General features: G+C 36.4%; 2 protein-coding genes across 3 annotated transcripts; both read left to right on the top strand.

Annotated features, from left to right (window-relative positions):
• Positions 1-1578: 1578 nt before the first annotated feature.
• Positions 1579-10029, top strand: LOC105164808 (ABC transporter G family member 32). Its single transcript, XM_011083590.3, has 24 exons — positions 1579-2013; positions 2369-2489; positions 2585-2673; positions 2749-2833; positions 3014-3173; positions 3271-3347; positions 3451-3501; positions 3840-3930; positions 4017-4318; positions 4406-4684; positions 4810-5126; positions 5225-5385; positions 5502-5605; positions 6078-6237; positions 6784-6906; positions 7062-7156; positions 7250-7579; positions 7665-7955; positions 8037-8120; positions 8211-8344; positions 8426-8653; positions 8824-8995; positions 9098-9352; positions 9435-10029. The coding sequence occupies exons 1-24, from the start codon at positions 1763-1765 to the stop codon at positions 9705-9707; spliced, it is 4233 nt and encodes a 1410-aa protein (XP_011081892.1). The 5' UTR covers positions 1579-1762; the 3' UTR covers positions 9708-10029.
• A 96-nt stretch (positions 10030-10125) lies between these two features.
• Positions 10126-13169, top strand: LOC110011231 (Pentatricopeptide repeat (PPR) superfamily protein). 2 transcript variants are annotated; one of them, XM_011083589.3, is made up of 3 exons: positions 10126-10656; positions 11015-12239; positions 12331-13169. In XM_011083589.3, the coding sequence occupies exons 1-3, from the start codon at positions 10137-10139 to the stop codon at positions 12401-12403; spliced, it is 1818 nt and encodes a 605-aa protein (XP_011081891.1). In that variant the 5' UTR covers positions 10126-10136; the 3' UTR covers positions 12404-13169. The 2 variants fall into 2 exon arrangements, with proteins under 2 accessions (XP_011081891.1, XP_088738251.1); XM_088882125.1 differs by lacking the exon at positions 12331-13169 and having other exon boundaries at positions 11015-12243.
• The last annotated feature ends 1258 nt before the right edge of the window (positions 13170-14427 follow it).

The raw sequence follows: 14427 nt of genomic DNA, 5'->3' as shown, positions 1-14427 counted from the left end.
TTATTATTTCACTTGTTCTTTGTCAATAATAATTATTTTTTTACAAAAAAAATAAATTCTATTTTGATTAGTATATTTCATATTTATTTTTAAAAGTATTAAAAAATAAGTTTAATCAAATAAAAATATGTGAACAAAATAATATAATTAGATGATATAGCAGACATATATAAAAATTTTAAAATATTAAATATGTGGAAGTATAACTTTGATTATTGTTAAATTATTCAAGTTATTTGAAAACTCCAATATCACTTTAAATATATAGTTTTAAAAATAATAAAATTGAATTAAAATTATTATAATAATGTAAAGTAGTTAGAATAAAGTTGGATTTCTTTACAAAAAAAACCAAACCAGAGCTTTTGGCCTAAAAGCGTTTTTCTTAACTGTTTTAGAAGTAGAAGCTGACATCCCAAACACTTCAAAGCCGTTTTTTGAAAACCGGAAATTGAAAAGCCTTTTCATAAAACGCTCGCAACACTTCCCAAATTTAGTTAAAATATAATGGACAATTACACTGTTTTTTTGAGTATTTGGTATAATTACACATAAATATCAAGTGGTTTGAAAAATTGGTATAGTAAACAAATGTTTAGTAAATAGATCACTCCCTTAGTCAAAATTCATGGAGTTTTGTTGGCGTTGGTGAATATGAACCTTCATTCAATTTTTTTGTCAATATCAATAAATTTTATCAGTTTTGACTAATAGAAATACTTATTTGTCAGATAAAAATAAATATTAGGAATACCAATTTTTAAATCATAAAAGAGATTTACATATTATTGCACGAAATTTTAAAACCAGCACAATTATCCGAACATAGTATCAAGTTTATGATATAAATCTTATCAAAATCTAAAATTATATTACATTTAATGATTGCTCGAAATTGATGCTGGTGATTGATAATTAAAAATTATAATATAATCAAAATTTATTCATATGGAAAAAAACCAAAAAGAAAAAGAGCAACAACCAAATTCAGTTTTATTTTTTCTTTTAGTAAAAGCGATAATTATTATTCCTTTTTAGATTAAGTTGATTATAATTATTAATATCAAATATTTATGATTAAAATTATCAATGATTATCACAATCATATATTAATAATCAAGCAAATATTTATATTTAGGTAATATTTATTATTGAAGTGGAATTATGCCTACTATTACAATAGAATAACATACAATACATTATTGAAATTTGAATCTATAATCTTTAAAAATTATAGAATCTTAATTTTATCAATTGAGCTAAATTTTATCGATAAATTCAGTAGTATTAACATTTAATTTGGACTAAATATTAGCCACACACGATTTTGTAGGCAAAAGTCAACAACTACTTGGAACTGTACGCGACTCTACTTTTTTCTCAAAAAGTCCAATAATGCTGTAATTTTCCAACCTACTGTGATCTACCACCTTTTCCCTCCCATGCACTGGTTCTTGTTAGTTACTCCCCACCAAGAATTCTGTAGGAATCATCACTCATATACATATAAAAATGAGAAAATTAAAGAAAAGAAAGACAAAATTTGATCTCAAGAACGCAATTAATGCAAAGCATGCAACAACCGCTTCCAGCCTCTAAAGTTGTTGCTGATTTGACCCATCGGACGCCACTCAGGATGCTTTCTCCTCTCATAATTAGGCCCTCAATTGTTTCTTTAAAGCATCTCCAGGAAACCCCTTTCCCTTGTCAGAGGAGTTGCTCTTAATTTCCCTCCACATTTGGGGTCTCGTCCCAGAAAAATATGTTTTCAAGAAACACATTGAGTATTAATGGTGATGAGGAGGAGGCCCTCGTGTTGGCTGCTTTGCAGAGGTCTCCTACTTATGACAGAGCCCGGACAGCGCTTTTCAGAAATGTTGCTGGGGAGCTTTCGTTGGTTGATGTTCGGAGGATCAAGGAGCAAGAACAGAAGCAAGTCTTGGATAAGTTGGTTAATGCAGTCAATGAAGACATTGAGGGGTTTTTCAGGAGAGTTAGGCAGAGATTTGATGCGTAAGGCTTTCAAGATTCTGTGTGTTTTTTGTTTTCCTACGCAGTTTCTTGATTATATGGGGTTTAGTTTAATTGATGGACGAGAACTTTCAGGATTCTGTGCGTATGTTTCAATGTTCAGGTTATTGATCTTGTGGGTGCTACGTTTTTATATCTTTTATCCTACTAGTTAAACATGCCCAAATTTATGCCAAGAAATTGGATTAAAGAATGACGTTATGCTGTTAAAGTGTGGGATTTTTGTTTGTCTTCTACTTTTCTGATAGCAGGATGATTTAGAACTTACTGCGTGAAAACTTTTAAGCTGCTTGTTAGTGTGTTCCTGTTATTCAAATGCTATCCATGTTCGTTACAGCGTCGGCCTGGAATTTCCAAAAGTTGAGGTTCGATTTCAGAATTTGCAAGTGGATGCATTAGTCCATGTAGGGAGTAGAGCTTTGCCAACAATACCCAATTTTATTTTTGACATGACTGAGGTAGGCCTGCAGAGTAAAAGTATCAGGTAAAAAATGAAAGGATTGTGTCCTGAATTAGCCTGACTGTGTCTGTGGAAATATGTAATGAAAAACAGGCTTTATTGAGGAAGCTAGGGATTTTCTCTGGAAGAAAACAGAAATTCTCTATCCTGAAGAACATAAATGGTGTCATACGGCCTTCAAGGTATAGCAAGAGCTTCAATCAAATATCAAGCTAAAGTGATTGTTTCTGAATTTAATGACTCAAGTTATGGTTTAGGTTGACTCTGCTTCTGGGCCCTCCAAGCTCTGGGAAGACGACATTTCTTTTGGCTCTTGCAGGTCGCCTTGCACCTAGTCTGCAGGTAACAGGACTTTTATTCGTCATCTGGACATAATCTCACACTATAGAAATATTGCCAAGTTTCAATTCTCTGGATGCCTAGAATATAACCTGCTGGAGCAGTTCACCTTAGAGTATTTTGAGTTCATATCTGGACCTTGTGCCTGTTCAATTCTTACAAGTCACAGAACCTGCTTTGAAGATGTCAGGGAAAGTTGCATACAATGGACATAATCTAGAGGAGTTTACTCCTCAGAGGACCGCAGCATATGCCAGCCAGCAGGATTGGCACATTTCTGAAATGACTGTGAGGGAGGTTCTTGAATTATCAGGACAATGTCAAGGCCCTGGATATAAACATGGTACATCAACTAGACATTATCTCAACAGAGTTGAAAAAAAAGGTTTTCATGCATTTTTCTCATCCGTTTATGAATTCGGTTTGGAATTGCCTTGTAGAAATGCTCATGGAACTTCTAAGAAGAGAAAAAAGTGCTGGAATAAACCCGGATCAAGATCTTGATATTTTTATCAAGGTATGTCTTCCTGATTGAAGTTATCTTTGATTAAAATGGCATATGCATTTATTTGATGGCCACAGCACTTGTTTCTGTCATTGAAATACTTGTTTTCTCCTAGGCAGTAGTGTTGGGGCAACAGACAAGTTTTCTTGTTGAATACATCATGAAGGTGCGTCATATTTTCTAATTTTTGAGAAGAATAAGTCAAATAGCACAAGAGATATGCCCAGATCTCATATTCATATTCTGTTATTTGTATGCCAAAAAATTACTTAATTTCTTGTTGTCTTTTCTGAAGTTTTTGCAACTCTTGTTCTTTCTTCACCACATTCTCTGAAAGACAGCTTGTGCAACTCACGTGCTGTCACTTCTGTTTTATCAATTTGTTTATTATCATATTGAGGATCATAGGTTCTGCAGTGGAAACAAGAGCAACAATCATTTGATCATGTTGCTAGTTAACATTTTGAACATTTCTTATGTATTGTTTCTGAAATTTATGTAAAGATTTTAGGACTGGATATTTGTGCTGATACATTGGTGGGAGATGAAATGCTTAAAGGGATATCAGGGGGACAAAAAAAGCGGCTCACTACTGGTAGTTATCCTTAATTGCTCTGATGGTGCTCAATTGCTGCTATAGAAAATTTTCAGCTAGAATTACTAACTTAGAAACATTGGCAGCTGAACTGCTTATGGGTGCTTCTAGGGTACTTTTTTTGGATGAGATATCAACAGGGCTAGATAGCTCAACTACCCATCAAATTATCAAATATCTATGGCACACAACTCATGCTCTTGATTGTACAATGCTAGTATCCCTCTTGCAACCGGACCCGGAGACTTATGAGATGTTTGATGACATAATTCTTTTTAGTGAGGGGCAAATTGTTTATCAGGGGCCCCGTGAAGCTGCCGTTGAGTTTTTTGCATTTATGGGTTTCAAGTGTCCATCCAGAAAAAATGTTGCTGACTTTCTACAAGAGGTAATCATTCGGAGTTCAAGCTGTGGAGGTAAAAATTTACTTGTTGGTTCTTGTTTCTGAAGCTTATCACTTCAACATTATGTTCAGGTAATATCTGAAAAGGATCAAGAGCAGTACTGGTTCCTCAATAGTCAATACAACTACGTACCTGTGGCAAAGTTTGTAGAAGCTTTTCAATCCTTTCGTGTTGGTAATTCGTTGGCACGGGAGTTGGCCATTCCATTTAATAAACATTACAATCATCCAGCTGCCCTATCTACCAAGACTTACGGTATAACAAGGGCTAAGCTTCTGAGGATTAGTTTTTCCTGGCAGATGCTACTACTGAAGCGGAATTCTCCTGTCTTTGTTTTCAAATTCATTCAGGTAATACTTTTTCGATATCTCTTATAATCCTCAGCCAATGAGGTTACATGTTAAGCTCTTTTCTGGAGTTGTCTGTTGTTCCTTAGACCGCAAAAATTTACCTAAGAGCATCTTCCTATTTGCAGCTACTCCTGATTATTTTGATCATGATGAGTGTGTTCTTCCGAACAACAATGCATCATAATACTCTTGAGGACGGTGGAGTCTACCTTGGTGCCCTTTACTTTGCGATAGTTATGATTCTTTTTAATGGATTTATGGAGGTCCCAATGTTGATAGCTAAGCTTCCTGTTCTTTACAAGCACAGAGATTTGCGTTTCTACCCCTGCTGGATATACACTCTTCCCTCTTGGCTTTTGAGTATTCCCCTTTCACTTGTAGAATCTTTTCTATGGGTGGCAGTTACATATTATGCCATTGGCTTTGATCCTCAAATAACCAGGTATATTTATATGGTTTCCATTTTTATTCAGTCCTCTGTATTTTCTTTTGACTAATATTTAAACATGGATGCAAATCTGACTTGTTTATATTTTACAGATGCCTCCTGCAGTTCTTGATATACTTCGCTTTGCACCAGATGTCTATAGGTCTTTTTCGTGTGATGGCATCACTAGGGCGAAATATGGTAGTTGCTAACACATTTGGATCTTTTGCTATGCTGGTTGTGATGGTCCTAGGGGGATTTATAATTTCAAGAGGTCATTGATAGTGCCCTTTTACTTTTTACTTGATAGTGAACCGCATTTCTTCCCTTAGCTGTTCATTTAATAATTTTACTGTACCTCATTCGTGCTTGGATATTTTATCCTAACAGATAGCATCCCAATTTGGTGGATCTGGGGTTACTGGTTCTCCCCGATGATGTATGCCCAAAGTGCAGCTTCAGTTAATGAATTTCTCGGTCACTCCTGGGATAAGGTATTCACATCTTGTGGTGCCATTTCTGTCTCATTTATACCTTTGTTTACTTAAATATGCAACAATTTCCCCATGTACACTAAGTGGGTCTCACATTTTTACTGGTGTTAACTAAGTCTAAGGCTACCACAAACTTTCCGGCAATTGTTTATGAACATAATTATCTCGAAAATATTTCATACAAATCAGTTAATACTCTTTATCTATAATAAAGTTGAATTAGCACTTTTTTTTTTTATTTATCTTTAAGAAGGAAAACGGAAAAGATGCTCGAATCAATTACCCATTGTCTGGTTAAGATTGTTTTAGCTAATGCTGCCTTAAAAGGCCACAATACCAGTTGCTTGATTCCATATCAAGGACAATATCTACATGAAAGAACTCTTTCAGCTGGTTATTTGTTTTTGTCTGTCTCATAAGTACATACACCTTCTTCTGTATTTGATAAACTTTTCCTTCTTCCTGATGTTAGAAAGCTGGAGACAACAGTACTTTGTCTTTGGGGGAAATGTTGCTGAAGGTTCGCAGTTTATTTCCAGATGACCATTGGTACTGGATTGGTTTTGGAGCATTACTTGGATATACATTGTTATTCAACACCCTCTTCACTTTGTTTCTGACTCACCTAAACCGTAAGTTTCATTCCTTAAACTAACTTGTGATGGCTCCATAGATTGGGGAAAGCTCCAAGATTTAGCTGTTGCATAACTTACCAATGATGAAATGAAGTATGGGCATTAGCGGAGAACAAATAAGGAACTTTAGAGAAGCAGAGGCCCTTATCATTGGCATTTTAAAATAATTATCAAGGCCTATCTGGTTATAATAGTTTGTCTTTTGCATATTTTGACTGCTTTGGCTCCCTTATTTCAGTTTCAGACTATAATTAGAAGCTTTCTTAACCAAGTACTTGTGACTGCTTGATACAAGAAGTTGATAGCAGATAATATTGTAAATTGTCTCACCACATACTCAAAGTATGTTAAAATAACTCAGAGAATGTAGACGTTATCCTACAGCGGTTTAATACTGGCAAATGAACCAGTATATGGCTTGTTTCGACAATGTTAAAATTTATGTGCATCTGTTAAATTGGTGTTTTCAACCATTATTATTGCTGTCAAAGTGATCTGATCCATGTGGTGAACTCTAATTATCTCTTTGTAATTTTTTTGCAGCTCTAGGGAATCAACAAGCTATTGTTCCCCTGGCGGATCATCACGACAAAGACAAGGAACATGACAGTGAACCTTCCATTATTTCTTTTGGAGAGTTCTTGCAACATTCACACTCATTTACTGGTTTGCCAAAGAACTCTGAATCTTCCATAATAGCTTTTGGAGAATTTTTGCAACATTCACACTCATTCACTGGTTTGCCAAAGAGCTACTTGTTGCTTAATTTCCTTTCAGGATTTGGGACTGTATCTTATTTTTACATTCACAAATCTTGGCAGGCAAGAGTATTTGCAAACGCAAAGGAATGGTTCTTCCATTTGAACCTCTTTCCATGTGTTTTAGCAACATCAGCTATTATGTTGACATTCCTATGGTATATCAACAATATAATTTTAGCATGAGAGTGTGATCAACAAAACTGATTTTTCTGAGATATGTGACTATGTTTAGCTATTTCATGCTTCAGGAACTGAAGGGACAGGGTCTTCCGGACAGGTTGCGGCTACTGGTAGATGTAACTGGAGCATTCCGACCTGGAGTGCTTACTGCATTAATTGGTGTCAGTGGTGCTGGTAAAACTACACTCATGGATGTTTTAGCCGGTAGGAAAACTGGCGGACATATTGAAGGCAGTATCTATGTTTCTGGATATCCCAAGAATCAAGAAACATTTGCAAGGATTTCTGGCTACTGTGAACAGAATGATGTTCATTCTCCATGTCTCACTGTACATGAATCACTCTTGTTTTCTGCTTGGCTCCGACTATCTTCTCAGTGTGACTTTGCTACACAAAGAGTAATTTCTTGGTGTCTTTTCTTATCCCTTTCGTACTGCTTTCGTGTATTTTTCTCTTATTAAATTGTTTGAAAATGATTTACAGGCTTTTGTGGATGAGGTTATGGAACTAGTTGAGCTAACTCCATTACGTAGAGCACTAGTAGGTGTACCAGGAGTAAATGGTTTGTCCGTAGAACAAAGAAAAAGGCTGACAATTGCAGTTGAGCTTGTTGCCAATCCTTCTATTGTATTCATGGATGAACCTACTTCAGGACTTGATGCCAGGGCTGCAGCAATTGTGATGAGAGCTGTAAGGAACATTGTTGACACTGGTCGGACGATTGTTTGCACTATTCACCAGCCCAGCATTGACATTTTTGAATCTTTTGATGAGGTTTCTTCTTTTCTAGCAAGTGATCTTTAGATGAGCTTGCCTGGAGCCAAAGATCTGATCTTTCATTCTCACTTGTCCCAGCTTCTATTAATGAAAAGAGGCGGACAGCTCATTTATGCAGGTCCATTGGGCAAAAATTCTATCAAACTTATTCGTTACTTTGAGGTGCACCATTTTCCACCAAATGCTAATCAATCTTTTTTATGATGTTCTGATCTTGACTTATAACCAGAACTTTATTCTTTTGTCTCCTAGGCTATTCCAGGAGTTCAAAAAATAAGACCTGGATATAACCCTGCAGCTTGGATTCTTGAAGTTACATCTCCAGCGGAAGAAAATCGTGTGGGTTTGGACTTTGCAGAAATTTATCGCCGATCAACTTTGTTTCAGTAAGTGCTTATTTACTCCTTGGAGGGCAAAATTTTGTGGATTTGTTAAAATACATACCTTTATGTATCCCACTGTTTCAGGCAAAATAAGATGGTGGTTGAGAGGTTAAGCAAGCCAGATAAGGATACCAAAGAATTGAGCTTCCCAAGCAAATACTCTCTGTCATTTTTTGGTCAGTTCCTGGCATGTCTTTGGAAGCAGAACCTCTCATACTGGCGGAACCCACAATATACTGCCGTACGCTTCTTCTACACTGTTATCATCTCATTGATGTTCGGAACAATATGCTGGAAATTTGGTTCCAAAAGGTTTCCTCTCTGAACATTTACTTTCCTATACCCTTTATATTGAGCATCTGATCTCTTTGCTGCTATCTTTTACTTTCCAATTCCTTGTTCTTGGACTGATTTTTCCTAGATTTCTTGAATGGAAATATGGTTCATGTGCTGAATACCATCTTCTGGTGTTACCTTTACAGGGAATCCCAACAGGATATATTCAATGCTATGGGATCCATGTATGCAGCTGTTTTATTCATCGGAATAACAAATGCGACTTCTGTGCAGCCAGTGGTTTTTGTTGAAAGGTTCGTTTCATACAGGGAGAGAGCTGCAGGAATGTATTCTGCATTACCATTTGCCTTTGCCCAGGCACGATTTTCGACCTCTCTTTTTCTGATCCAAGTAATGTAAAGCGTATTCAGTATTCTCACATGTTTTTATTAAAAAATCTAACTAAATCTTGTTTCACAGGTGGCAGTTGAATTCCCCTACGTTTGCGTGCAGTCCCTCATTTACAGCGCTATCTTCTACTTCATGGCATCCTTTGAGTGGAATGTATGGAAGTTTCTTTGGTATATATATTTCATGTATTTCACGTTACTCTACTTCACCTTCTTTGGGATGATGACAATTTCCGTCACACCCAATCACAACGTCGCAGCAATCCTTGCTGCCCCATTCTACATGATGTGGAACCTTTTCAGCGGCTTCATGATTTCTCACATGGTAATCTATGCACTGACTTTGCCAATGTATCAAATTAATATTGATTTGAGTAACTCTTATCATGATTCTCCATTGTCTTCAGAGGATTCCCATATGGTGGAGATGGTATTACTGGGCCAATCCGATAGCCTGGAGCTTATACGGACTTCTAACGTCCCAGTACGGAGACGTGGATGAATCAGTTAGGCTTACTGATGGAGTCCACTCAATGCCAATAAAACAGCTGCTCAAACATCAGTTTGGTTTCAGGCATGATTTCCTGGGCATTGCTGGTATTGTTGTGGTTGGTTTCTGTGTGCTGTTTGCTGTGACTTTTGCTTTCTCAATCAAGTCCTTCAACTTCCAGAGGAGATGAAAGGAAGGAGGGAACTTATATAATTGCATAGGATACTTGTAAAGTTGTTCAACAACAAGATTTTGTGTCATTCTTGAGCCTTGAAGAAATCATTAGTCTCGAAATTTAGTACAAACATTCTTTTCTTGTTCTGATTGTTCTACGGTGATGCTGACCTTGTGCCTGAGAAGAAGCTACAAGAATATCAGAGAATACTAAGTAAAATCATTAGAACATTTCATTTTTTCTGTGTCTAGGCAAGCTAGGTTTCCAGATTTTTGTTTTGGTTTTCTTGAAATTGTATAAATATGATAATCATCATTGCTACTATTTCTGGTGGACACATATATTAGTTTTTACTTTGCCCAATGGTTCGTTTACAAGCCAAGAGACCTTATGAATTCGTGAAAAGATTATTGTAATTGCTTTTATATACACACCCACACACTAATGAACATCCGCCGCTCTGTTTTCTCCCTAGCCGCCGCCGGCGCGGCCCGCCGCCTCAGGCTTCTCTCCACCCAATCATCATTCTCAATCCCAATTCCCCTCCTAAATAAAAACCCTCCGCACCCACCATCTTCGTTCCCCCAAAACCCTGATTCCGCCGCCCTCTCAGATTTTACACGCATCTCCGAGCTTCTCTCAAACCCGTCCCTCCAGCCAGGGGATGGTATGGAAGAGGCCCTAACCGCGGCCCAAATCAGTCCAAGCCCTAACCTTTTACTCCAAATTTTTAGCCATTTTGATTCCACTCCAAAACCCTTGTTCACGCTCTTCAATTGGGCGCAGAAGCGGCCTGATTTCCAATTTTCCATGGCCGTTTTCAATGCCATGGTTAATTCTCTTGGCAAGGCCCGAGAGTTCGACTCAGCTTGGTGCCTAATTCTTGATCAGATTAAAGGAGATCCTAGCAGAAGGCCCGATTCTGATACTTTTCTCATTATGATTAGGAGATACGCACGCGCAGGTACGATTTCAGTTTTGCTGGATTTTCCAGGGATTATAAGCAGTAGGCGTTCATCTTCATTATTTCTGTAATTTTTGGCTGTTATACTTTCTTGCATAGAATTTTGATAGTTTTCTTCAGTGTTGTCTCGAGTAAGGAACAATTTGTTACGTGTTTTTCTTTTCTATCAGTTGGAACTTTCAGCGATTAATTGGACACTGTTCTTTATTATGCGTGGACTTCTATTCTTATTTTGGCTTTGGATTATAATACTTAATGATTGTAAGAGCGATCTCGCTTCAGAGTGTTGTCCGCTTTTGCAGTTTTGATTCTGTTTCTGGTGTGTTTTTTTGCTTAATACATGTTTCTATGGACACAGGTCTTCCCCTGGCAGCCATTCGGACATTTGAATATGCGTCTAGTTTGGATTTCTTGCGTGATTTAGACCCAGAAAAGAATTTATTTGAGACTCTGTTAGACGCTTTATGCAAAGAAGGACATGTTAGGGCAGCCTCGCAGTACGTCGATAAGCACAGGGCAAAAGATCCAAGCTGGTTACCACCCATCAGGATATATAATATACTGCTGAATGGATGGTGCCGATCGCGTAGACTTAAGCATGCTAAGCGGCTTTGGGTGCAGATGAAAAAGGAGAATGTGAAACCAACTGTTGTAACGTATGGGACCATCATTGAAGGATTGTGCCGAATGCGCCTCCCTGACATGGCAATGGAGTTGCTCAATGAGATGAAGGCAGAAGGAGTTGAGCCCAATGCCATTGTGTATAATCCAATAATAGATGCGTTAGGAGAAGCCGGCAGGTTTGAAGAGGCACTGGGGATGCTGGAACGTTTCTCAATTTTAGAACTTGGTCCTACTATATCGACCTATAATTCACTGGTGAAGGGCTTCTGCAAGGCAGGTGATCTGGTAGAGGCTAGCAAGATCCTCAAGATGATGATTGATAATAAATGTTTACCAACTCCTACAACTTATAGTTATTTCTTCAAGTACTTCTCGAAGGTTGGCAAAACTGAAGCTGGCTTGAACCTTTATACCAAAATGATCAGATCTGGGTATGAACCAGATCGGCTTACGTATCATCTGCTGGTGAAAATGTTGTGCAAAGAAGGGAAACTGGACCTTACCGTGCAAATTATCAAGGAGATGAGAGCTAGAGGATTTGATTTGGACTTGGCTTCTAGTACCATGCTGATGCATTTATTATGGAGAATGCGCAGATATGATGAGGCTGTTTCTGAATTTCAGGACGTGTTTCGTAGAGGTATTATTCCTCAGCATCTCACGTATCGGAGAATGGCTGAGGAATTAGAGAGGCAGGGAATGATTGAAACATCACAGAAACTTCATGATCTAATGAAATCAGTACCCCACTCAACAAAGCTGCCTGATACGTACAAGGGATATAGAAACTCTTCACATGAAAGAAAAATATCTATAATACAGAGAGCTGAGGCCATGTCTGATATCTTAAAGACATGTGAAAACCCAAGGGAGCTTGTCAAGCACAAAAATCGACCAGAGAACTCTGTACTCAGTGCACAGAAGTTAATGGATAGTATTCAGCGAAAATCCAACTTGAGGTGAAATTTTAGTTAACTCATTGGAGCCTTCCTTCCCTGGCTCCTATATTTGGAATATGATTTTAATTTTTTAATGTTCATCACAATGCAGACACCTCGGACAGGATCCAAGCATACCATCTCTTAGCATAGAAGAAGATATTCTATCAAGGAAGGTTGGATGAGGGACATTGGATCATTGGATGCTTATGAGAAAGAAGATTGAAAACCCAAAATATAACTCCTGAAACCTTTTTTGGAGCTTTGGAAGGATGTATCAAATGTATTGCTCCTAGACGACGTTGGAAGTGTTTTATTCCTTGGAGGATAATGAATTGAATCAATACGTTTCATATACTAGGGATGTTGGATTGATTTGTGCTCTTGGGTCCGGCTCAACTTCTCCTACTTGTAAATCAATGGAGGCCGGTGATCTGGTGGACGACGCTATAGTACAATCTTTACAATGATGATGTAGTATATCAGTTTACCAACTCCTACAGCTTATAGTAACTTCCGCAGATACTTCTTGGAATTCTTGGCAGACTAAACAGAGGCTGAACTCTTTACCACAAGATGATCAGATGTGGCTAAGAAACCTATTGAACTTTGCTATAATCTGATAATTCTTGTGCGAATTGGAACATGAACAATGCTATTTTGTCGTCTCAGAGATGGGAAGAACTGCCACAGGTACTTTGCTGTTGCACACGCTACACAAACCTCAATCGTTTATGTACTACAAGTTGATAATTGACCTTCTTTTTCCAAGTATTATAATTAATCACGATGATGTTCGAAAGCCAAGAACCGAGTTCTGTTCCGTGCGGACGATGATGTTATAAAGTGAACTGCTGATGTAATATAGTAATCTTATAACCTTTGTCTGCGTAGTGTTCGAAAGACTACCTTATCTGCAGTAGTTTGGTCCACAAGAATGAGGTTAGTATACCTTTTTGGTTGGGTTAAGGATTTTACTAGTCCATTATTATTGAGATGTGATAACTAGTTATTGCTGGGTCCATATGATCATTATCAAGTTCATGAATCATAATCGAATCAAGACACTTGATATATATCAATTTCTATATTATACTTCATATGCTAACTTCTTATCCTGTCTTGAGGCTAAATAATTATTTTTAGTATAAGGTTTTTAAAATAAAGGGTAAATTACATCGACATGTCACGAGGTTAGATTTAATTATACAAATGGTTCTCGTTCTTTGTAAAATTATAGTACACTCCTAGAACGGGTATTAAGCAGTAAAATTACAGATATACCTCTTGATGGGATGTTAGAACAATGTGTTTGGAGGAAGTTTCGGCATTGAGTAGGGTATACTAGTAATTATAACTACAACTTTAAAGAATGTACTTGTAAATTTGCAAAGCATATGGAGTATTTATCTTTAATTTGAAAATTGTAAGAAGGGTGAAAAATATATTAATTATAAAATTGTTATGTTTTTAGATTTCATAAGATTTAATATTCTTTTATTTTATTTGAACAGAATTAATTTTCAATGTATAATATTATTATAGTATAAGGTATGAAAATAATTCTATACATAGGGGGCAACTAAAATATTATTAGCAAACTTATCCCAACACCATTAAAATAAAGGACAATAACAAGTCATTATGGCACAATAAAGTCAAGATAAAACCTTGTGAGTATGAAAATGATAACTCATCCCACTTTTAATAATATATATATATTAAAAAAAATGTTGTGACCCACATCCATGTACATAATGCCCACTGCCTTAGATTAACTATAATCAAATATTTCCTATAACCACATATCAATTGGTCATCATTGCAAAATAAGAAAATTACTATAGATTAGATAGTCAAAGCATCCATTTGAGTGCATTATTCAACGTTGTATATATATATATATATATATTATAAATTAATATTCTTGATAAAGATTGGCTTCTAACTTATACCAACTCCATTAATTTGATTAAAAAAAAATAATCGATGAAATATAAATTGATAAACAGATTCGAATCCATAATTATAATTATAATATTAATATTAATATTAATTAGTTTAATTGCGATTAATTTAAATCAATAAAATTTAATAAATAATCTTCACAAAAATTGATGGGAAAAAATGTCAATTTGTAAATTTGAGATATTACGGTCAATATGTTTATTGTAATAATAGTTATAATTAATTATTAAATTTGATGTAT

Source organism: Sesamum indicum, linkage group LG6, assembly GCF_026168435.1.
Source record: "Sesamum indicum cultivar Baizhima isolate 11 linkage group LG6, ASM2616843v1, whole genome shotgun sequence".
In the NCBI taxonomy this organism is placed as follows: domain Eukaryota; kingdom Viridiplantae; phylum Streptophyta; class Magnoliopsida; order Lamiales; family Pedaliaceae; genus Sesamum; species Sesamum indicum.
This window is presented reverse-complemented; position numbering and strand designations above follow the sequence as displayed.